Source organism: Eschrichtius robustus, chromosome 11, assembly GCF_028021215.1.
Source record: "Eschrichtius robustus isolate mEscRob2 chromosome 11, mEscRob2.pri, whole genome shotgun sequence".
Lineage (NCBI taxonomy): Eukaryota > Metazoa > Chordata > Mammalia > Artiodactyla > Eschrichtiidae > Eschrichtius > Eschrichtius robustus.
In genome coordinates, this window is record NC_090834.1 from 63,975,295 (window position 1) to 64,001,951 (window position 26,657).

At 39.0% G+C, this 26,657-nt stretch overlaps 1 protein-coding gene across 1 annotated transcript; it reads right to left on the reverse strand.

The window, feature by feature from the left end:
- Positions 1 to 979: 979 nt before the first annotated feature.
- Positions 980 to 7,655, reverse strand: LOC137772213 (olfactory receptor 52M1-like). Its single transcript, XM_068556089.1, is given in 4 exon segments — positions 980 to 1,785; positions 1,788 to 1,958; positions 7,017 to 7,095; positions 7,626 to 7,655. Coding segments are annotated over 4 exon segments (1,086 nt in total).
- Positions 7,656 to 26,657: the final 19,002 nt, after the last annotated feature.

Below are 26,657 nucleotides of genomic sequence, written 5' to 3' on the forward strand. Positions count from 1 at the left end.
CCTGAAGTAGTCATCTCATTATGGAACTTCTATGATCAATAAATAATAAAAGTTCATACATTTATTTTGATAATTTGTCCCTAAGAATTCTCCAAAGAGATCTAAAGTTATATAAAGTTTGCATCTACCACTGGGAATATATTTATTCTCATCACCGTTACTCAGTTCTCTACCCAACCTCTTTCATGTCAATAACCCCACTCTTACCTTCTTGCTTCTGTCATTTTACTTCAGTTTGGCTGCTGTCCTTCATGTAGGCCATTTCAGGGTCTCCAAAATGGAATCTCCTAATGTCCTTCTGTCTCCTCCTCCTCACTCATGGTTAATTTTATTATGAGGAGATGTGGGATACTGCATTTCCATTTATCTATTTAAATGGGAGAATGACCTGGCTTGAGGACTTTAACTCCTGTGAGTAGTAGAGTCCCATTCCAAGTCTCATTATATTAAGGTTTCTCACATTCATATTGCCTCCATTCTCAACAAAAGACCTTTTATGGGGCAAGTGAAAAGGATTGGAAAAGCTTGCCAACACAATTTTTCCAGACCTTTACGAACAGAATATGTAAACCGTTTTCAAGAAGGTGTTAAGTTATAATTTTACCTTCTAGAAATTGTGCAAAACACTCTCTCCAAAGAGAAACCAGAAATCCTTCACCAAAAAAGTCAAAGATATAAACGATCCTACTTCTGTGGTCTGTATTCTTGTGTCTATTGTGCTTAATTTTATGAAGTCAAATAGTAAAAGGAATATTGTACAAAAACTCAAGCCCTGATTTCCTCTTTCAAATATTTCAGATATTCCCGTTTCCACTTTCAGGAAATCCATGGTCAAACAGAATATATTCTAGTATTCCTCTTAGACCCTTTTCTCCATAACTCAGGTAAGACTTGGTTGCATGGGTCTTATTTCATTGGTTTCCCTGGTCAGAGCCTTTTCCTGCCATCACTAAATATCTGTCTCATAGATTCAGAACAGTCACTTGGGTTGAGCCCCTGACTTAAGAATGTGGAGAGGTCTCTCTCGAATTTGTTTAGTGTGAACAGCATAGACAATTGGGTTGAGGATGGGTGGAATGAAGAGGTAAAATTTGGCCAAAAGGATATGGATATGGGGAGGGACATGATGGCCAAAGCAGTGAGTGAGAGAGGAAACAGCAATGGGGATATAGAAGACAAGGATAGCACAAATATGAGAACTGCATGTTCCTAGGGTTTGAAGCCTAGCCTCAGGGGTGGCCAACCCCATTACAGCCCTAAAAATCATCACATAGGAGGCAGTGATGGCTAATGAATCCAGGATCAATACCAGGAAGCCAATTCCCATTCCATATAAGTTGTTGACTGTTGTGTCACTACATGCCAAGGTGACCACGGCCATGTACTCACAGTAGGAGTGGGCAATGATTTGGGTCCGGTAAAGGGGCAGCCTCAGGAGAATCATCAGGGACAGAGGTCCAATGTAGAGTACTCCATGGAGGAGGGCAGCCAGGCCCAAACGTCCTACCACTGCATGGGTGAGCATTGAGGTGTGGCATAGTGGGTCACAGATGGCCACATAGTGATCAAAAGCCATGGCAAGGAAGATGCCTGACTCTACCGTGACGAAGCAGTGGATAAAGAACATTTGGGTCAAGCAAGTATCTAGGTCAATGTGACAGGCACCAAACCAGAAGATGGTTAGCAGTTTGGGCATGGTAGAGGTTGACAGGACCAAGTCAATGACAGCCAACATGCACAGGAAGAAGTACATGGGCTGGTGCAGGCTGCGCTCCAACTTTACCCGGCCAGGATGGTCACATTCCCCACCACAGCCACCAGGTACATGGAGCTAAAGGGGATGGAGAGCCAGATGTGCAGGGACTCCAGCCCTGGGATGTCAGTAAGCCAGAAAGAAGTAGGCACCAAGCAGGCATTATTAACAAGCAGACATGAACATGTTTGAGGGTTTAGAGTAGCTAGGGGACAGGAGCTCTTAGTTTTAGATTTTTACTGCTATGACAGATATTGCCCCTGGAAACTGTAGACTACTGGAATCTTATTTCCATCCTGACGGAACCTATAATAAAGAATTCTGAATGCCTACTTGAAAATTGACATGTATTTTATAAAAGACTTTGCATGAAAACACCCACTGGTAAATGTAGAAACAGGTATGCTTAACATTTCTACTGTTAAATTGCTCTCTTCCATTTCCTTTAGGAAATATTTCCCAAAGCGGAATTACTGGATCAAAGGGGATGAACAAGTTGGGGGACTTCTACACTGGAAAACACAAAGTTCTACGTGCAATGATTAAATGTAAGTCCATGTGTTTAGCCTAGTGCCTGCATATGCTTCTCTTTGTTGTATAAAGAGTAACATCAATAACAATGATTAGCTATTTGCAATTCATGATTTTATAGTGAAAATTTAGAATCAATGCGTTCAAAAGTAAAGCATTATTCAATGAATTAGATTTATTATAATATTTTTAAAGCTATGTATTACCTGGTAAAACGTTTACGTCATATTACACTAAGTGAGGGAATGGCAGAAAGCAGATTAAAGTATTGATACGGTATGATTTCATTAAAATATGTTTCTTACAGGAATATACCTTGGATGTAAAAACACATTCTTTTAATTTTCTTTCTTTTGTGTATGGGTATATTCTGTTTTTGAAGAATAGTGAAAAGCTTTAAAAGTCTTACAAAATCATCAAAACCCAATCAAAAACATAACGGGACAACTTACTAAGGGGACAATTTACTAAGGAAAATATATTAGTGAGGTACAATTCCCTTTTCTTTAATAGCTTAATAATGGTTTGGTCAGACTGACGAATCTAATTGACTTCTTTAAAAGATACCTGGCATAGGACCTAATTTTTCAAAGGAAAATATCTCATTTAAGGTTGCCCAGATTTCATGGTTAGAAAGATGAAGAACAGATAGAGTCAACCATCCTAAGGAACATTAAGGACAGAGTCTATTAAACTTTCTGAGAATCTGGGCATCATCTATAATTTGAGATAGGTAAAAGATGAGGTGCATCTTTTTATGAGCAAATCTCACTGGACATTTGCCCATTATCTGATCACAGTGATTAAAAAAAAAATGTACTGACAGAAAACAGTCAACAGGACCCTTCTTACTGGCCACATACTTCTTGGTCTCTATTCTTTGAAGAGATAGGGAGATCAGCGCTAAACCACTGTCCATTACTTGTAAAAGCCTGGTCCACTTCTTGCTCTTTTGCCCTTCAGGTGCCTCTAAGAATCTAGCAATGGCTCCTACTGCTACACATCCTCAGGGTTCAGAAGCTGAGGGCAAAGGGTATCATTTGGGTCTTGTCCTGTCTTAGGCTTGCCCTCCTCATGTTTCCCATTAGAATCTCAGATTCAACAAGTCAGACTCCCCATACTCATGTCATGGTAACATGGTGACTTTCTTCACATGGCTACATTTTTGCTGAGAGGTCTCACCACTTTCTTGGTTTTTTTACCCAGGCATCAAGTTCCATCCCAGACCATCTCTCCTCTACAAAGCCTTCTTTGATATCTCTATACCAGAGTGGATGGGTACATAGTCACTGAATTCCCACCAACTAAAGTCCATGCACATTTCAAATTATTCATATCTAAAATATAAATAGAAGTTACATTTTCATAGCAAATAAGCATAAGAAATGCCCCTATGTAACCTCATGGATTTGTAATTCAGGTTCCAACACACAATGTTAGGTTTTTTGAGTTTACTTACTTCTGGGTCAGGTATTGACTAGGTATTGAAAAAAAAGATTGAAGTTCTGTGAACTTTAAAATCGTTCACAGATGTTCTTTTATATTAACTCTGACTTTAGCAATTCTGTGAATTGAGTACTTGAATATGCCAATAAGTGATACCATGTGTGAAACTACTTCCTCAGGGATCAAATGTAAAGATTCTGTGAATCTATTGGATAAGAAAAGTAAAGGGGGCTTCCCTGGTGGCGCAGTGGTTGAGAATCTGCCTGCCAATGCAGGGGACACGGGTTCGAGCCCTGGTCTGGGAAGATCCCACATGCCACGGAGCAGCTGGGCCCGTGAGCCACAATTACTGAGCCTGCGCGTCCGGAGCCTGTGCTCCGCAACAAGAGAGGCCGCGATAGTGAGAGGCCTGCGCACCGTGATGAAGAGTGGCCCCCCTTGCCACAACTAGAGAAAGCCCTCGCACAGAAACGAAGACCCAACACAGCCATAAATAAATAGATAAATAAATAAAGCATGACACAAATTAAGCAATGTGAATACCATCAAGCTTTCATCATCATAAAAAAAAAAAAAGAAAAAAAAAGAAAAGGAAAGGATGGGAGATAGATAGTACCACAGTAGCAGCTTAGGGTATCAGCTTTACCATCTAACAAAACCAGATTTCCCATCCAGACCATCGTACCCTATTGTTTGGGTAAATTGCCTAAACTCTTGAAGTCTCAGTCTTTTTCTTATTAAAAATGGGGAGACTATCAACTGCAAAGGGTAAGGATAAAGAACAAATGAAGTAAGTGTGAGGCTCTTGGCATATGGCATCAGCTTCTTTTCCCCAGATTCTTACTGTTCACTATGGGGTGGGGAGTAGAGCAGAAATTTACATCCTGCAAATTGGAATAGTTTCCTTTGTTTCACCGTCATGTGGGACATCTTTGAAGATTCCTCAAAAGTCCAGGAATTGTAGAGATGAGACAGGGATTTATTGGGAACACTGGTCGATACACAATTTTATCTCATAAAAGGGAGAATATCTGAAGTGTTCTCTGAAGATACTGTGATAGGTCCCTTTATGGTTTAGGATGGTGGTCTAATTACTCAAAGTCAGGGAAGGTCAAAGTATCTCATCATAAAAGAATCAATGTTCATGCGATGGACTTAAAACCAGATTTCTAACTTTGATTTGTGCCAGACCCAGTTTAGTCAATGAAATTGTAACTGAGTTTTAGGCTGGGACAAAGAATATGAGCATATGAATAAAAATCCACCAAGTTGATAATTGGCATATTAAGTGGTGGTTTGAACTAGGTGTGACACCTAACCTGTGTCACTTTACCTAGAACATTCTAGAGAAACATTTTCAGTATCAGTCCACATAAGGGCATCCTTACCTGAACACGGGAGACATGCCTGCAAGTCCTGGAAGAGGCATCCTCATGGTGGGTCTGAAGCTCCTGATAGAGATGTTTTGTTGTGGTGAAATAAACATGGATTAGAAGCAAGATAAACTTAGTTCAAATATGAACTCTACTGTTTCTGGCTCTGTGACTTAGAAAACAAAGGCAGAGAGATTACACTGCCTGTTTGCCAGTCTGTGAAATGAAGGGAGTAACAGCTGCCTTAGAGTTGCATCATGTATTAAAATGAACTGTTTATAAATGTGTGTATGCGCACACACAGAAGGTGAAATATTAGAATGCCTGGCCTCTGGAACAGGCACTGTATTCCCTCCTTACCTACTCCTCCCCTCTGTCCTTTGCCCCCTTCCAGAGAACACAGACACAGCGCTATTTTCATATGACCTTGGTAACTCCATATCCTTCTTTCCCAACTGTATGAATAGCCTTTTAAACATGGATAAAAATAATTAAAGAGACCTGTTGATGGTGTAAAGATGCAGTTGGGAGAGAAGTTTGCCTGACTGTGGAGCAGAAGACAAGAGGTCCAATCAGGATGGAATAGTACAATCTTTTCTGTCATGTTCTGATGGGGACTACTAGGCAACAAAGCTTTTTACATTGGGGTTTCGCCTCTTCCTTGATTCATAACCCAGCCCAATTTGTACTCAACTTATTTCCTCTACTTTTGACTTGAATTGTAAAGAAGATAAGCCCTGGATGGATCAAAGACAAATGCAGTTTCTGAAAATTGGAGTCTGATTCCAATAACTTTGTCTCCATCTCTGGAATGTACTTACCCATTTGGACAATGTCCACAGAGCTCTTTACAGTAGTCACCTGTTGTCTGGATGCTTTGATGAATTTAGTTCATAGTCAAAGGGAGGCCATGGCTCTGACCTCTTCAATATTTTCTCCTGTGTCCCCTCTTTATCCTGGTACTGAAAACAACCAGTTGCTTCCCAAGGGTTGCACAGAGACACCTGCATTCTTCCCTCTGGATCTTGAGTTACCCCCATGGGAGTAATCTTCCCTCCTTATTCCACTCTACCTCCCAGGGCTAGATTATAAGACTTATTCCTACTCTCCTTCTGGGCCTGTTCACTAGCCCCAGGTCTCTGACTATTCTCCCCCAATGCCTGAAGTATTCAAGGACTCTAAGAGTGACATTGGGAGAGAGTTCACAGGAGAAGGGTGGGGGAAAAAATAAACAACAGATACTGGTATGACCAATATGGACACTTTTTTTGGGTTAATCTTTGCTTATATTATTTAAAAAACTTAATATAGGGTCTAGGCTATACAAGAATAATGCTTAAATATAAATTTATTAACATTTTAATTTTCCATTCTGCTACTTTTTTTCAATTGGTGTTTGCTTAATTATTTATAATAAGTTACAGTAGTTGTGTCCTTGTCTGTGGTTATTTTAACCTATTTTTATTCTGGAATAGAAGGCTAGTTTCATTTTTTTCCACTAAGTGGCACAGACATATTTGTCAATGTCCTTTTTTCTGCTTATCCTTAAGATAAAATACCAGAAGGAAAATTATTGACCATTGTGCAGACCTCATAAATCCTGTTGTCAAATTGTTTTCCAAAAGTGGTTGTCCAATTTGTATTTAACCCAGCATCAAGTGAGTTCATTTGCTAAATTGCCCTATAGTCATTTAAAAAATATAGTAAGTCCCGTACATACAAACAAGTTCCATTCTGAGAGCATGTTTGTAAGTCCAGTTTGTTCGTAAGTCCAACAAAGTTAGCTTAGGTACTGAACCAACACAATCAGCTATATAGTACTGTACTGTAATAGGTTTATAATACTTTTCACACAAATAATACATAAAAAACAAACAAAAAAAGAAAACATTTTAAATCTTACAGTACAGTACCTTGAGAAGTACAGTAGTACAGCACAACAGCTGGTATACCGGGGCTGGCATCAAGTGAACAGGCAGGAAGAGTTACTGACTGGTGGAGGGAGAAGAGGTGGGAGATGGTAGAGCTGAAGGATCGTCAGCAATAGGAGGCGGAGGGCAAGCTGCAATTTCACTCATACCCAATGTTGATGACACAGGTTCTGGTTCCTTGCTGGATTCAATTCTGGTTACCCTCTTGAAGAAAAGATCCAGTGATGTCTGGGTAGTGGCTTTTTTTTTCCTCGTCATAGATGACATGGTAGCACTGGATTGCATTCTGAATGGCTGCTGCAACCTTCATATACCATTCTACGTTTGGGTCCTGTGCCTCAAAAACTAACAGTTCCTCCTCAAAGAAAATTCCCTTGCCATTTCCTGTGTCGTGAATCTCTTCAGTTCTTCAGCAGTACCAGCTACATCACCACTGCTTTTACGCTTTCTTCCAGACATCCTTGGCTTGAAATAAAGATACTGTACTACTCTACTTTATACAGTACTACACAGTGAAATACACAAAAGCACAATCACTTGTAGATGATGCATGCACGTGACAATGTACACCAGACATGTGAACTAACTTACGTGATTGGACATGTGAACACACGTTCGCATCTTCGAAAGTTTGCAACTTGAAGGTTTGTATGTAGGGGACTTACTGTATTTTTATATAGATGAGAGCACAAATGCAATAGTTTCATTTTTTTGATTTCTGGGTGAACATGTTAATGTTTGAAAAATTTGTGGCCAATGTATTTTTTTTTTAACAATTTCTCTCCAATTTTTTCTACCATATACTTAATATGCTTAGAGTGTGGAGAGTGATTTAAGAAAATCTGTGAAAATGTTTCCTATAGGAAGTTCTGACGTACATACAAAAGAGCTACCTTTACAATCACCATTAGTGATTCATGATATTCCATCTTGAATAGAGAACCTTCCTTGAGATTTCCCAATTATTCCTACAGTGGTCTCTCTCTTCTGTATCCTTATAGCTAGGCCCTGAACTCTTATTTCAACCTCCTCACTGGCGTGGTTGGCTCCTGTCTTACTTTTCTGTCTTCCTCCTCTCTACCACTCAGGTGCCATTTTGAAAGTGCAAAATTGATTATTTGTTCTAAATGTTAAAAAAAATGATTGTGATTGCTTTTTTCATAAAGCTCTAGGCTATCTTCCAACCATCTCTGGGAAATATCTGTTTTACCACACGTTAAGATCCTCTGTTCTAGAAGATTATTGCTCTCTCCCTGGTATAGATGCAAGTTAAAGGAATTGTTAAAATCTTAGGCAAAATTGGAAGGACATGGAGATGTAGGATACAGGAGTTAGGTTTGATTTTAAAGTTCCTTTTCTCCCCCCATCAGATTTCTTGAGCTATAATTGGCACAACATTAAGTTTAAGGTCTACAATGTGATGATATGATACACATGTATCAATATTATTAAATGATTAACACAATAAGGTTAACACATCTGTTACTTCATACAATTATAATACTTTTTTGTGGTGAGAACATTTAAGTCTACTCTCTTAGCAACTATCAAGTACACTTGACTTTTGGGAGAATGGCAGCCTGGAAAGGGCATGGAAGCTCCAAGCCCTTTTCCTATACCTTCCTCTCTGTATGTCTTCCATCTGACTGTTCCTGAATTTTATCTGTCATAATGAGCCAATGATCTAAGTTATTTGAGGCTTTGGGTGGAGACAAGATGGCAGAGGAGCAGGACATGGGCTCACTCTTCTTATTAAAATGTCAAAATCACAACTAACTGCTGAACAACCATAGACAAAAAAGAAAAATGCTGGAAACTACCAAAAAAGATATCCTACAATCAAAGATAAAGAAGAAGCCACAATGAGATGGTAGGAGGGCACAACTGCAATAAAATCAAATCCCATACCCACCAGGTAGGTAACCCAAAAACTGGAAAAAAATTATATCACAGAGGTTCTCCCACAGGAGTTAAAGTTCTGTGCCCCATGTCAGGCATCCCAGCCTGTGGGTCTGGCAATGTGAGAAACAGCCACCAGAGCATCTGGCTTTGAAAGCCAGCGGGGTTTGATTGAAGGAATTCTACAGGACTGGGGGAAACGAACTCCACTCTTGGAGGGTGAACACAAGGTCTCGTGTGCATCAGGACCCAGGGGAAAAAGCAGTGACCTCATAAGAGACTGGGCCAGACCTATCTGCTAGTATTGGATGGTATCCTGTGGAGGTAGAGGGGTCGGCTGTGGTTCATTGTGGGGACAAAGACTCGTGGCAGTAATTCTGGGGATTACTCATTGGTGTGAGCTCTCCTGGAGGCTGCCATTTTCTCACCAAGACCTGGTCCCACCCAGAAGCCTGTAGGCTCCAGTGCTGGAATGCCTCAGGCTAAACACCAGCAGGGCAGGAACACAGCCACACCCATCAGCAGACAGTCAGCCTAAAGTCTTCCAGAGCCCTTAGCTTCCCAGTAAACACATCCCTTGACATGGCCCTGTGCACCAGAGGGACAAGATCCAGGTCCACCCACCAGTGGGCAGGAACCAGTCCCTCCCACCAGGAAGCCTGCACAAGCCTCTTAGACTAGCCTCACCCACCAGGGGGCAGAGAGCAGAAGCAAGAAAAACTACAATCCTGCAGACCACAAAATGGAGACCACAAGCACAGACAGTTAGACAACCTGAGATGGCAGAGGAATATGTTCCAGATGAAGGAACAAGGTAAAACACCAGAAAAACAACTAAGTGAAGTGGAGATAGGAAATCTACCCAAAAAAGAATTCAGAATATTGATAGTAAAGATGATCCAAGATCTCGGAAAAAGAATGGAGGCAGAGATTGAGAATATATAAGAAATGTTTAACAAGGACCTTGAATGGATCACTGAAGAAATCAAAGAGGAAATCAAAAAACACCTAGAGAGAAACAAAAATGAAAGCACAACAATCCAAAACCTATGGGATGCAGCAAAAGCAGTTCTAAGTGGCAAGTTTATAGCAATACAAACTTACCTCAGGAAGCAATACAAACTTACCTCAGGAAACAAGAAAAATCTCAAACAAACTAACCTTACACCTAAAACAACTAGAGAAAGAACAAACAAAACTCAAAGTGAGTAGAAGGAAAGAAATCATAAAGATCAGAGCAGAAATAAATGGAACAGAGATAAAGAAAACAATAGAAAAGATTAAACTAAAAGCTGGTTCTTTGAAAAGATAAACAAAATTGATAAACCTTTAGCCAGATTCATCCAGAAAGAGGGAGAGGACTCAAATCAATAAAATTAGAAAATGAAAAAGGAGAAGTTACAAAGGGCACAGCAGAAATACACAGGATCATAAGAGACTACTACAAGCAACTATATGCCAATAAAATGGACAACCTGCAAGATAAGAACAAATTCTTTGAAAGGTACAATCTCCCAAGACTGAACCAGGAAGAAATAGAAAATATGAACAGACCAATCACAAGTACTGAAATTGAAACTGTGATTTAAAAACTCCCAACAAACAAAAGTCCAAGACCAGATGGCTTTACAGCTGAATTTTATCAAACATTTAGAGGAAAGTTATCACCTATCCTTCTGAAACTCTTCCAAAAATTGCAGAAGAATGAACACACCTAAACTGATTCTATGAGGCCACCATCATCATGATACCAAAACCAGACAAAAATACAAAAAAAAAAAATTACAAGCCAATTCTCACTGATTGAATATAAACACTACAATCCTCAACAAAATATCAATACTAGCAAATCAAATCCAACAATACATTAAAACGATCATACACCACAATCAAGCAGGATTTGTCCCAGGGATACAAGTATTCTTCAACATATGTAAAATCAATGTTTCACACCACATTAACAAACTGAAGAATAAAAACCATATGATCATCTCAATAGATACAGGAAAAGCTTTTGATAAAATTCGACACCCATTTATGATAAAAATTCTCCAGAAAGTGGGCATAGAGGGAACATACCTCACCATAATAAAGGCTGTATATGACAAACCTACAGCTAACATCATACTCAATTGTGAAAAGCTGAAAGCATTTCCTCTAAGATCAGGAACAAGACAAGGATGTCCACTGTCACCACTTTTATTCAACATAGTTTTGGAAGTCTTAGCCATGGCAATCAGAAGAAAAAGAAATAAAAGGAATACAAATTGGAAAAGAAAAAGTAAAACTGTCACTGTTTGCAGATGACATGATACTATACATAGAAAATCCTAAAGATGCTACCAGAAAACTACTAGAGCTCATCACTGAATTCACTAAAATTGCATTATACAAAATGAATACACAGAAAACTATTGCATTTCTATACCATGAAAGATCAGAGAGAAATTAAAGAAACAATCCTGTTTACCATCGCATCAAAAAAATAAAATACCTAGGAATAAACCTACCTAAGGAGGCAAAAGACCTATACTCTGAAAACTATATGATGCTGATGAAAGAAATCAAAGATGACACAAACAGATGGAAAGATATACCATGTTCTTGGAATGGGAGAATTAATATTGTCAAAATGACTATACTACCCAAGGCAATCTACAGATTCAATGCAATCCCTATCAAATTATCAATAGCATTTTTCACAGGACTAGAACAAAAAATTTTACGTTTTGTATGGAAACACAAAAGACCCCAAATAGCCAAAGCAATCTTGAGAAACACAGAGCTGGAGGAATCAGATTACCTGAATTCAGACTATACTAAAAAACTACAGTCATCAAAACAGTATGATACTGGCACAAAACCAGAAATGTAGATCAATGGAACAGGATAGAAAGCCCAGAAATAAATGCACACACCTATAGTCACCTAATCTATGACAAAGCAGGCAAGTATATACAATGGAGAAAAGACAGCCTCTTCACTAAGTGGTGCAGGGAAAACGGTACAGCCACATGTAAAGGAATGAAATAAGAACACTCCTTAACACCATACACAAAAATAAACTCCAAATGGATTAAAGACCTAAATGTAAGACCAGATACTATAAAACTCTTAGAGGAAAACATAGGAAGAACACCCTTTGACCTAAATTGCAGCAAGATATTTTCTGACCCACCTCCTAGAGTAATGAAAATAAAACCAAAAATAAACAAATGGGACCTAATTAAACTCAAAAGCTTTTGCACAGCAAAGGAAACCATAAACAAAACGAAAAGACAACCCACAGAATGGGAGAAAATATTTGCAAATGATGCAATCAACAAGGATTAATCACCAAAATTTACAAATAGCTCATGAAGCTCAATATCAAAAAAAAAAAAAAATCAAAAAAATGGGCAGAAGACCTAAACAGACATTTCTCTAAAGAAGACAGGCATATGACCAAGAAACACATGAAAAGATGCTCAACATCACTAATTATTAGAGAAATCAAAACTACAATGAGGTACCACTTCACACCAGTCAGAATGGCCATCATCAAGAAGTCTACAAGTAATAAATGCTGGAGATGGTGTGGAAAAAAGGGAACCCTCCTACCCTGTTGGTGGAAATATAAATTGGTGCAGCCACTATGGAGAACAGTACGAATTTCCTTTTAAAACTAAATGTAGAGTTAGTATAAGATCCAGCAATCCCACTCCTGGGCATATATCTGGAGAAAACTCTAATGCAAAAAGATACATGCACCCCAATGTTCACTGTAGCACTCTTTACAATAGCCAAGACTTGGAAGTCACCTAAATGTCCATTGACAGATGAATGGATAAAAAGATGTGGTATATACACACAATGGAATATTACTCAGCTATAAAAAAGAATGAAATAATGCCATTTTGCAACATGGATAGATGTAGAGATTATAATGCTAAGTGAAGTCAGAGAAAGACAAATATTATATGATATTGCTTATATGTGGAATCTGAAAAATGATACAAATGAACTTATTTATAAAACAGAAACAGACTCACAGACTTAGAAAACAAACTTATGATTACCAAAGGGGAAAGGTGGGGAGGAGGGATAAATTGGTAGTTTGGGATGGACATATACATACTACTATATTTAAAATAAATAACTAAGAAGGACCTACTGCATAGTATAAGGAACTCTGCTCAATATTCTGTAATAACCTAAATGGGAAAAGAATTTGAAAAAGAATAGATACATGTATATTTATAACTGAATCACTTGGCTGTACACCTGAAACTAACACAACATTGTTAAATCATACTTTAATATAAAATAAAAATTAAAAACGAGTTCCTTGAAAATTTGACAGTGTTATATATAAAATAAACAAGACCTACTGTATAGCACAGGGAACTATATTCAATATCTTGTAATAACCTATAATGGAACCTATAACCTATAATGGAATAACATTATAGGTTATTCAATATCTTGTAATAACCCTATAATGGAATAACCTATAACCTATAATGGAAAAGAATCTGAAAAAGTGTGTGAGTGTGTGTGTGTGTATATATATATATATATATATATATATATACACACACACATATAATGTAACTGAATCACTTTGCTGTACACCAGAAACTATCACAACACTGTAAATCAACTATACTTCAATTTAAAAAAATTTTGGAAAATAAAGGACATTTGGCTTTTGAACAATGAGGGGGTTAGGGGCACAGTGGAAAATTTACCAGTAACTTTACAGTTAGCCGTGGGATCCACGATTCCACATCTGCAGATTCAATCAACTACGATTCATGTAGTAATGTAGTATGCATTTAGTGAAAAAAAAAAAAATCAGAGCTTCAAGATGGCGGAAGACTAAGATGTGGAGATCACCTTCCTATCCAAAAATACATCAGAAATACATCTACATGTGGAACAACTCCTACAGAACACCTACTGAATGCTGGCAGAAGACCTCAGACCTCCCAAAAGACAAGAAACTCCCCATGTACCTGGGTAGGGTAAAAGAAAAAAGAAAAAACAGAGACAAAGAATAGGGACAGGACCTGCAGCAGTGGGAGGGAGCTGTGAAGGAGGAAAGGTTTCCATACACTAGGAAGGCCGTTCGTGGGCGGAGACTGCAGGTGGCGGAGACTGCAGGTGGGGAGCTTCGGAGCCACGGAGGAGAGCGCAGCCACAGGGGTGCGGAGGGCAAAGCGGAGAGATTCCCGCACAGAAGATCGGTGCCGACCAGCACTCACCAGCCCAAGAAGCTTGTCTGCTCACCCGCCGGGGCAGGCGGGGGCTGGGAGCTGAGGCTCGGGCTTCAGAGGTCGGATCCCAGGGAGAGGACTGGGGTTGGCGACATGAACACAGCCTGAAGGGGCTAGTGCGCCACAGCTAGCCGGGAGGGAGTCCGGGAAAAGGTCTGGACCTGCCTAAGAGGCAAGAGACTTTTTCTTGCCTCTTTGTTTCCTGGTGTATGAGGAGAGGGGATTAAGAGCGCCGCTTAAAGGAGCTCCAGAGACGGGCGCGAGCCGTGGCTATCAGCGCAGACCCCAGAGACGGGCATGAGACGCTAAGGCTGCTGCTGCTGCCACCAAGAAGGCTGTGTGCAAGCGCAGGTCACTATCCACACCTCCCCTCCCGGGAACCTGTGCAGCTTGCCACTGCCAGGGTCCTGAGATCCAGGGATAACTTCCCCGGGAGAACACACGGCGCGCCTCAGGCTGGTGCAACGTCACGCCGGCCTCTGCCGCCGCAGGCTCGCCCCACATCCGTACCCCTCCCTCCCCCTGGCCTGAGTGAGCCAGAGCCCCCACATCAGCTGCTCCTTTAACCCCGTCCTGTCTGAGCAAAAAACAGATGCCCTCAGAGGACCTACATGCAGAGGCGGGTCCAAATCCAAAGCTGAACCCCAGGAGCTGTGTGAACAAAGAAGAGAAAGGGAAATTTCTCCCAGCAGCCTCCGGAGCAGCGGATTAAATCTCCACAATCAACTTGATGTACCCTGCATCTGTGGAATACCTGAATAGACAAGGAATCATCCCAAATTGAGGAGGTGGACTTTGGGAGCAACGATATATATATATATTTTTCCCCTTTTTCTCTTTTTGTGAGTGTGTATGTGTATGCTTCTTTCTGTGATTTTGTCTGTATAGCTTTGCTTTTACCATTTGTCCTAGGGTTCTGTCTGTCCGTTTTTGTTTTTTTTTATTGCCTAAAATTTTTTTTTCGTAATTATTTTTTATTTTAATAACTTTATTTTATCTTCTTCTTTCTTTCCTTCTTTTTATTCTCCCTTTTATTCTGAGCTGTGTGGAGGACAGGCTCTTTGTGCTCCAGCCAGGTGTCAGGGCTGTGCCACTGAGGTGGGAGAGCCAAGTGCAGGGCACTGGTCCACAAGAGACCTCCCAGCTCCATGTAATATCAAACAGCGAAAAACTCCCAGAGATCTCCATCTCAATGCGAAGACCCAGCTCCACTCAACGACCAGCAAGCTACAGTGCTGGACACCCTATGCCAAACAACTAGCAAGACAGGAACACAACCCCATCCATTAGTACAGAGGCTGCCTAAAACCATAATAAGGCCACAGACACCCCAAAACACACCACCAGACGTGGACCTGCCCACCAGAAAGACAAGATCCAGCCTCATCCACCAGAACACAGGCACTAGGCCCCTCCACCAGGAAGCCTACCCAACCCACTGAACCAACCTTAGCCACTGCAGACAGACATCAAAAACAATGGAAACTACAAACCTGCAGCCTGTGAAAAGGAGACCCCAAACACAGTAAGTTAAGCAAAGTGAGAAGACAGAGAAACACACAGCAGATGAAGGAGCAAGGCAAAAACCCACCAGACCTAACAAATGAAGAGCAAATAGGCAGTCTACTTGAAAAAGAATTCAGAATAACGAGAGTAAAGATGATCCAAAATCGTGGAAATAGAATGGAGAAAATACAAGAAACGTTTAACAAGGACCTAGAAGAACTAAAGAGCAAACAAACAGAGATGAACAACACAATAGATGAAATTAGAAATTCTCTAGAAGGAATCAAGAGCAGAATAACAGAGGCAGAAGAACGGATAAGTGACCTGGAAGATAAAATAGTGGAAATAACTACTGCAGAGCAGAATAAAGAAAAACAATGAAAAGAATAGAGGACAGTCTGAGAGACCTCTGGGAAAACATTAAATGCACCAACATTCGAATTATAGGGATCCCAGAAAACGAAGAGAAAAAGAAAGGGACTGAGAAAATAACTGAAGAGATTATAGTTAAAAACTTCCCTAATATGGGAAAGGAAATAGTTAATCAAGTCCAGGAAGCACAGAGAGTCCCATACAGGATAAATCCAAGGAGAAACACATATTAACCAAACTATCAAAAATTAAATACAAAGAACAAATATTAAAAGCAGCAAGGGGAAAACAACAAGTAACACATAAAGGAAACCCATAAGGTTAACAGCTGATCTTTCAGCAGAAACTCTGCAAACCAGACGGGAGGTTCAGGACATATTTAAGGTGATGAAAGAGAAAAACCTACAAACAAGATTACTCTACCCAGCAAGGATCTCATTCATATTGATGGAAAAATTAAAAGCAAAAGCTAAGCAAAAGCTAAGAGAATTCAGCACCACAAAACCAGCCCTACAACAAGTGCTAAAGGAACTTCTCTAGGCAGGAGACACAAGAGAAGGAAAAGACCTACAATAATAAACCCAAAACAATTAAGAAAATGGGAATAGGAACAAACATATCGATAATTACCTTAAATGTAAATGGATTAAATGCTCCAATCAAAAGACATAGACTGGCTGAATGGATACAAAAACAAGACCCGTATATATGCTGTCTACAAGAGACCCACTTCAGACGTAGGGACACATACAGACTGAAAGTGAGGGGATGGAAAAAGATATTCCATGCAAATGGAAATCAAAAGAAAGCTGGAGTAGCAATTCTCATATCAGACAAAATAGACTTTAAAACAAAGAGTATTACAAGAGACAAAGAAGGACACTATATAATGATCAAGGGATCAATCCAAGGAGAAGATATAACAACTGTAAATATTTATGCACCCAAGATAGGAGCACCTCAATACATAAGGCAAATACTAACAGCCGTAAAAGGGGAAATCGACAATAACACAATCATAGAAGGGGACTTTAACACCACACTTTCACCAATGGACAGATCATCCAAAATGAAAATAAATAAGGAAACACAAGCTTTTAATGATACATTAAACAAGATGGACTTAATTGATATTTATAGGACATTCCATCCAAAACCAACAGAATACACATTCTTCTGAAGTGCTCATGGAACATTCTCCAGGATAAATCCTATCTTGGGTCACAAATCAAGCCTTGGTAAATTTAAGAAAATTGAAATCGTTTCAAGTATCTTTTCCGACCACAACACTATGAGACTCGATATCAATTACAGGAAAAAATCTGTAAGAGATACAAACACACGGAGGCTAAACAACACACTACTTAATAACCAAGAGATCACCAAAGAAATCAAAGAGGAAATCAAAAAATACCTAGAAACAAATGACAATGAAAACACAACGACCCAAAACCTATGGGATGGAGCAAAAGCAGTTCTAAGAGGGAAGTTTATAGCTATACAAGCCTACCTTAAGAAACAAGAAACATCTCAAATAAACAACCTAACCATACACCTAAAGCAATTAGAGAAAGAAGAACATAAAAACCCCAAAGTTAGCAGAAGGAAAGAAATCATAAAGATCAGATCAGAAATAAATGAAAAAGAAATGAAGGAAATGATAGCAAAGATCAATAAAACTAAAAGCTGGTTCTTTGAGAAGATAAACAAAATTGATAAACCATTAGCCAGACTCATCAAGAAAAAAAGGGAGAAGACTCAAATGAATAGAATTGGAAATGAAAAAGAAGTAACAACTGACAATGCAGAAATACAAAGGATCATGAGAGATTACTACAAGCAACTCTATGCCAATAAAATGGACAACCTGGAAGAAATGGACAAATTCTTAGAAATGCACAACCTGCCGAGACTGAACCAGGAAGAAATAGAAAATATGAACAGACCAATCACAAGCACTGAAATTGAAACTGTGATTAAAAATCTTCCAACAAACAAAAGCCCAGGACCAGATGGCTTCACAGACGAATTCTATCAAACATTTAGAGAAGAGCTAACATCTATCCTTCTCAAACTCTCCCAAAATATAGCAGAGGGAGGAACACTCCCCAACTCATTCTAATGAGGCCACCATCACTCTGATACCAAAACCAGACAAAGATGTCACAAAGAAAAAAAACTACAGGCCAATATCACTGATGAACATAGATGCAAAAATCCTCAACGAACTACTAGCAAACAGAATCCAACAGCACATTAAAAGGATCATACACCATGATCAAGTGGGGTTTATTCCAGGAATGCAAGGATTCTTCAATATATGCAAATCAGTCAACGTGATACACCATATTAACAAATTGAAGGAGAAAAACCATATGATCATCTCAATAGATGCAGAGAAAGCTTTCGACAAAATTCAACACCCATTTATTATAAAAACCCTCCAGAAAGTAGGCATAGAGGGAAGTTTCCTCAGCATAATAAAGGCCATATATGACAAACCCACAGCCAACATCATCCTCAATGGTGAAAAACTGAAACCATTTCCACTAAGATCAGGAACAAGACAAGGTTGCCCACTCTCACCACTATTATTCAACATAGTTTTGGAGGTTTTAGCCACAGCAGTCAGAGAAGAAAAAGAAATACAAGGAATCCAAATTGGAAAAGAAGAAGTAAAGCTGTCACTGTTTGCAGATGACATGATACTATACTTAGAGAATCCTAAAGATGCTACCAGAAATTTACTAGAGCTAATCAATGAATTTGGTAAAGTAGCAGGATACAAAATTAATGCACAGAAATCCCTTGTATTCCTATACACTAATGATGAAAAATCTGAAAGTGAAATTAAGAAAACAGTCCCGTTTACCATTGCAACAAAAAGAATAAAATATCTAGGAATAAACCTACCTAAGGAGACAAAAGACCTGTATGCAGAAAATTATAAGACACTGATGAAAGAAATTAAAGATGATACCAACAGATGGAGAGATATACCATGTTCTTGGGTTGGAAGAATCAACATTGTGAAAATGACTCTACTACCCAAAGCAATCTACAGATTCAATGCAATCCCTATCAAACTACCACTGGCATTTTTCACAGAACTAGAACAAAAAAGTACACAATTTGTATGGAAACAAGAAAGACCCCGAATAGCCAAAGCAATCTTGAGAACGAAAAATGGAGCTGGAGGAATCAGGCTCCCTGACTTCAGACTATATTACAAAGCTACAGTAATCAAGACAGTTTGGTACTGGCACAAAAACAGAAATGTAGATCAATGGAACAGGATAGAAAGCCCAGAGATAAACCCATGCACATATGGTCACCTTATCTTTGATAAAGGAGGCAAGAATATAAAATAGAGAAAAGACAGCCTCTTCAATAAGTAGTGCTGGGAAAACTGGACAGCTACATGTAAAAGAGTGAAATTAGAACACTCCCTAACACCATACATAAAAATAAACTCAAAATGCATTAAAGACCTAAATGTAAGGGCAGACACTATCAAACTCTTAGAGGAAAACATAGGCAGAACACTCTATTACATAAATCATAGCAAGATCCTTTTTGACCCACCTCCTAGTGAAATGGAAATAAAAACAAAAATAAAAAAATGGCACCTAATGAAACTTAAAAGCTTTTGCACAGCAAAGGAAACCATAAAGAAGACGAAAAGACAACCCTCAGAATGGGAGAAAATATTTGCAAATGAAGCAACTGACAAAGGAATAATCTCCAAAACATACAAGCAACTCATGCAGCTCAATATCAAAAAAAACAAACAACCCAATCCAAAAATGGGCGGAAGACCTAAATAGACATTTCTCCAAAGAAGATATGCAGATTGCCACAAACACATGAAAGAATACTCAACATCATTAATCATTAGAGAAATGAAAATCAAAACTGTGAGATATCATCTCACACCAGTCAGAATAGCCATCATCAAAAAATCTACAAACAATAAATTCTGGAGAGGGTGTGGAGAAAAGGGAACCCTCTTGCACTGTTGGTGGGAATGTAAATTGATACAGCCACTCTGGAGAACAGTATGGAGGTTCCTTAAAAAACTAAAAATAGAACTACCTTATGACCCAGCAATCCCACTTGTGCGCATATACTCTGAGAAAACCATAATTCAAAAAGAGTCACGTGGGCTTCCCTGGTGGCGCAGTGGTTGAGAATCTGCCTGCCAATGCAGGGGACACGGGTTCGAGCCCTGGTCTGGGAAGATCCCACATGCCGCGGAGCAAATAGGCCCGTGAGCCACAACTACTGAGCCTGCGCGTCTGTAGCCTGTGCTCCACAACAAGAGAGGCCGCGATAGTGAGAGGCCCACGCACCGCGATGAAGAATGGCCCCCACTTGCCGCAACTAGAGAAAGCCCTCGCACAGAAACGAAGACCCAACACAGCCAAAAATAAATAATAAATAAAAATAAATAAATTTTAAAAAATGCCTTAGCTGGTCCAGGTAACATAAAATTAGCCTCTTGATAACTTAGTATCTTTAAAAAAAAAAAATAATAAAGAGTCACGTACCAAAATGTTCACTGCAGCTCTATTTACAATAGCCAGGGCATGGAAGCAACCTAAGTGTCCATCCACAGATGAATGGATAAAGAAGATGTGGCACATATATACAATGGAATATTACTCAGCCATAAAAAGAAACGAAATTGAGTTATTTGTAGTGAGGTGAATGGACCTAGAGTCTGTCATACAGAGTGAAGTAAGTCAGAAAGAGAAAAACAAATACCACATGCTAACACATATATATGGAATCTAAGAAAAAAAAAGTGGTCATGGGGAACCTAGGGGCAAGATGGGAATAAAGACAGAGACCTACTATAGAATGGACTTGAGGATATGGGGAGGGAGAAGTGTAAGCTGTGACAAAGTGAGAGAGTGGCATGGACATATATATACTACCAAACGTAAAATAGATAGCTAGTGGGAAGCAGCCGCATAGCACAGGGAGATCAGCTCGGTGCTTTGTGATCACCTAGAGGGGTGGGATATGGAGGGTAGGAGGGAAGGAGATGCAAGAGGGAAGAGATATGGGAACATATGTATATGTATAACTGATTCACTTTGTTATAAAGCAGAAACTGACACACCATTGTAAAGCAATTATACTCCAATAAAGATGATAAAAAAAAAAAAAGTCATGTACCAAAATGTTCATTGCAGCTCTATTTACAATTGCCAGGACATGGAAGCAACCTAAGTGTCCATCAACAGATGAATGCATAAAGAAGATGTGGCACATATGTACAATGGAATATTACTCTGCCATAAAAAGGAATGAAACTGAGTTATTTTTAGTGAGGTGGATGGACCTAGAGACTGTCATACAGAGGGAAGTAAGTCAGAAATAGAAAAACAAATACCGTATGCTAACCCATATATATGGAATCTAAAAGAAAAAAAAAAAAGAAAATGGTCAGAAGAACGTAGGGGCAAGACGGGAATAAAGATGCAGACCTACTAGAGAATGGACTTGAGGATATGGGGAGGGGGAAGGGTAAGCTGAGACAAAGTGAGAGAGTGGCATGGACATATATACACTACCAAACGTAAAGTAGATCGCTCGTGGGAAGCAGCCGCATAGCACAGGGAGATCAGCTCGGTGCTTTGTGACCACCTAGAGGGGTGGGATAGGGAGGGTGGGAGGGAGGGAGATGCACGAGGGAAGAGATATGGGGACATATGTATATGTATAACTGATTCACTTTGTTATAAAGCAGAAACTGACACACCATTGTAAAGCAATTATACTCTAATAAAGATGTTTAAAAAAATCAACATATAAATGGACTTGCACAGTCCAAACCCCTGTTGTTCAAGGGTCAACTGTATATGATGTATCGATAGAATTACTAACTGTAGTCACCATGCCGTGGGCTAGATTCCCAGAACTCATAAATGGAAGTTTGTACCCTTTGACAAATATCTCATTGCCACCAAACCCCAGGCCCTGGCAACCACATTTTTCTGTTACTATGAGTTTGAAATTTTAGATTCTACATACAAGTGAGATCATGAAGTATGTCTGTATCTGAATTATTTCACTTAGCACAAAGCCCTCAAGCCCTCCATGTTGTCACAAGTCAAAGGATTTCTTCTTTATGACTGAATAATATTCTATTATGTATATATACTACATTTTCTTTATCTCTTCATCAGTGGAAAGGCACTTAAGTTTGCCTCTGTGTCCTGGGTATGGTGGATAATGATGGAATGAACATGAGGGTGCATATCTCTCTCCAGATTTTATTTCTTTTGGATATATACCCAGAAGTGGAATTGCTGGATCATATAGTAGTTTTATTTTTAATTTTTTGAGAAAGCTCCAACTATTTTCTATAGTGGCTGTACTAATTTACATTCCCCTCAACAGTGCCCAAGGGTTCCTTTTTCTCTACATCCTTGCCAACATTTATCTCCTGTCTTTTTGATAATAGCCATCCGAATAGGTGTGAGGTTTTAATTTGCATTTCCCTGATATTTAGTGATATTGAGCATATTTTCATGTACTTGCTGGCCAAGTACGTTTCTTCTTTGTAAAAATGTATTCAGTTTCTTTGCCCATTAAAAAAATCAGATTTGTGATTTTTTCCATGGTGTAGGGTTTTTATGAGTGAGGTGCACAGAGCATTGAAGGTGCCCATGGGCTACTTGGGTGAATCTGCCTACAAGGCAATCCTAGTGGCTCATGCATGGGCTTTCTGAAGGAGTCTGCAAAGCAGGTAGTAGGATCTGCTTTGACGCTCTCAGATACCCCTGGCAGCTGTTCTCCCAGCCACTCCCTGGCCCCCTCCCTACCCACCCCACCCCACCGTTGTTCAGCACTCCTCAGTATTCTGGATGAGAGGAGAAAGAAGTGGTTCTCTTAGGTAGCCTCCTACACAACTGGGGAATCTGGGCACTCACTCACACACTCACTTTCCCCCATTGGGTACATCATATTCTGAGAATGTCTCTCTTGGCACTGAGCTGTGCCACCTTGGGGAAGGGGTTCATGGGTAAAGTGAAACAGGGAGGAGGAGGAGGGGGAGGGGGAGGGGAGGGGGAGGGGGGGAGGGGGAAGAGGAGGAGGAGGAGGAGGAGGAGGAGAAAGAAGAAGAAGAAGAAGAAGAAGGTTCTTACCTTCTTCGTGCATCTAATCTCTTTTTTGCCCCAGTAGTATGCTGGAACGTCTCTGCTGTACTCCTGGGCTTCCACAAAGGTACTCTCATCTGTGACTGTCAAAATTCGTGTTCTTTGGAGGGGAAGACAGTAGATAACTCCTATCTTGCCATTTTGATGATGTTATTTCATAAAGTTCCATTTCTCAAGTTTTACTCTTTATTCTGCAACTAACAAGTTAGAATGGTAAAGCATCATGAGTATGGGAAATTCAGTTTTCTAGTCCATAAAATGGATTTTATAAAAAAAATGGACTTTTTAAAACATACTTAAAAAATTAGCACATTGCCCAAAGAACAATTCAATAATTGTCAATATCAATAATAGCAACATGTAAGAGGACAGTCAGTGCCCAGGGAAGAGTTCCTTTAATCCATTATGGTCTCCTACTTAGCCCCAGTCTTGCTCTCTATATTTGAATAGAACCTGATCTGTGGATATATTAGTTCCTAGACATTACCTAATAAGTCTGTATTTTCTGTCTGGATCATTAGCTTTGTGCATTTTCATAAAAGGCAAATAGTAAATAAATCTGAACAACGTGTTATTTCCTTTGTATATCCCTAGCCCTGTTCTTTGCCTTTTTGTAGCTTTCTCAAATCTCATTGTCTCCCTTCTTAGAGATTTTTAGAGAATTCCAAGCCAAATGCCTTTTAGTCAGAATCTGAGTCTGAAAAGTCCAACAAATGACTTTTTGGATAAGTTTTTCTATGGGTCTCAATTTCATCATTGCAAAATAGGATTATCATCCCCACCCTACTTACAACCTCAAAATATTATTGGAGGATGTAAAGAGTCAATAAATTTATGTATGTAATGGCTAAGATGCAAAGCATTTTAACAAAGTATACTCAGAATCTCTCTCTATATAAATGTGTAACTGGGTAAATTTCTTAATCTCCCAACATTTGATTCTAGAACTTGTTTTAAAAATATATTAAAAACATCTGACACATAGTAAGTGCTTAATAAATCATATCCTCTTTGTTGAAAGTATCTGTTTCCATGTTTATTTTCCATACTAGAGACTGAGAATGGCAATTATATCCCCAAAGGTTATTCCAGGACCTGGATCATAAGTATTCAGGAAATGTTGGCAGAAATGTGAATCCCAGACCCCAGTTGCCAGTCTCTTTTCTTCCTACGTGGCTTTTAAAAGAGTAGATGTTATCCCATATTCAGATTCTGGCTGGAGAGGCTTCAATGCCACTCTCACTCCTACTCTACCACTCACCACACAAGCTCCAAAGGACCCAATCCAGTACCTAAATTGGAGGTGAGATCTTAGAAGTTTATCATTTTGCCAATCCCCATTTCCATCGATCTTTGAAAGGATAGGAGCTACTGTTCCAGCCTCTCTTCCAATATGAAAATGTCAAAAAAGTAGGATGGGGATTAGGAAAGAAATGGGACTAGAATTATATGGTCAAATGCATTTGACACCACAGTCCAAAGAATGACCATAAAAGTATATCATTGAGTCTATGAAGTTTCTGCTTTGGAGTAACTGTGAACTGAAGACAGCTAGAAAGAGTAGATTTTAAAAGTCTACTTGAGGCATTGGAGAGTTAAAATAGTGAAATTATTTGGCCAGTATCTGAGAGAAGACATAAATCCAGGGTGATGAGCTTGGAATTCGGAAGCCCCTTTGACTTGGGAACATTTGCTGATTCTGAAAGAAGCAGCTGAGAGGCTGAGCCTTGCTGCAAAGAAGGAGTAAGGAAAAATCATTTACAGTCTAGGGTTTATTGAAGAAAAGATGGTAAAGACCCATAGACCCCCCACTCTTCCCCACTCACATACTGGATTTGCATTCTGAAAGGCTGCATGGTGATCCTAAGGGTAAACTGGAAATAGAACAGCACTTGCAGGGACTGAAGGTCAGTTTCACATCATCTTAACCCTTGGTTAGGATTACTAATGCCCTCAGGTACATGGCAGAAGCCAAACAATTTCTGAAGAAAAATTGTATTATCTTTGAGCTGCAAATATTACTTTAAAACAAAATATCTCCTCTTGTGCTTGGTTATTTATTTATTTATTTATTTATTTACCATATACTAAATAAGAGAACATGAATGAGAACCAGTGGAAACTATAGAGAATAGAAAGATCCATAGGGGCTTTTATATATTAAAGTCATCAGGGGGATATTATAAGTTCTCGAAATAAGTACAATAGTTAAGTGACAAGATTTAGAACCTCACCAGAGAACTGAAAGCTATAAAAGAGGATATAGCAGATATAAAAATGAAAACTAATTTATACTAAGAATTCAAGGAATAGATTTGGTAGCAATTTAAGCAAACTGAAAAAAAAAGTAAAATAAAAGATGGGTAGGAAAATACAGAGAGGCATGGAGAGACAATGATGAAAAACACAGGAAAAAGTATTCAGAAATAAAGAACACCATGAGAAAGGCTAAAGTATAACTAATTGATGTTCTAAAAGGAGAGGAGAGAATATGGCAGAAACAATGTTTCAAAAGAAAACTTGAACTTGTAGCTTTATGCCTTTAGTTAGCTTTGAAATTTAAGAAATTCTGTGAACTCCAAACCAGATAAACTTAAAAACAATTAAATCTGCATTTAGACCCATTATTATAGAATTGCTGAATATCAACCATGAGGTATATAAATATTCTTAAAAATCAGCCATAACATGGGAGTACCATCAAAGGAACAAAAATTTTGCTGACTTCTCAAAAGAAACAATGGAAACTATGAGATGGTAAAAATTTTAGGACAGCACTTTGAAGATACAGTTCTTTTTTCAGGTAAAACAGGCTTCTTTTCAACAAAAAGACACTAGGAAAATTTAACAACAGCACACCCACATTAAATAGAACATTAAATGCTGTTCTTCAGGCAAAAGAAAAGAGATCTGAGATGGAAACTTAAAGAAGCAGGAAAGAAGAAATAGTAATGACAGGTTTAACCTGTGGATAAAGCCAACTAAATATTGACTGTTGAATATATAGCAATACAATCTCCCAGGACTGAATCAGGAAAAGATAGAAGATATAAACAGACCAATAACCACTAATGAAATTAAATCACTAGTTAAAAATCTCCCAAACAAAAGTCCAGAACCAGATGGGTTCACAGGTGAATTCTACCCAACATTTGGAGAAGAGTTAACACTTATCCTTCTCAAACTATTCCCAAAAATTGCACAGGAAGGAATACTTCTGAACTAATTTACAATGCCAGCATCACCCTGATACCAAAACCAGACAAAGACATCACAAAAAAGAAAATTACAGGCCAATATCACTGATGAACATAGGTGCAAAAATCCTCAGCAAAATATTAGCAAACTTAATTCAATATATTAAAAGGCTCATACACCATATACAAGTGGGATTTATTCCAGGGTTGCAAGGATTT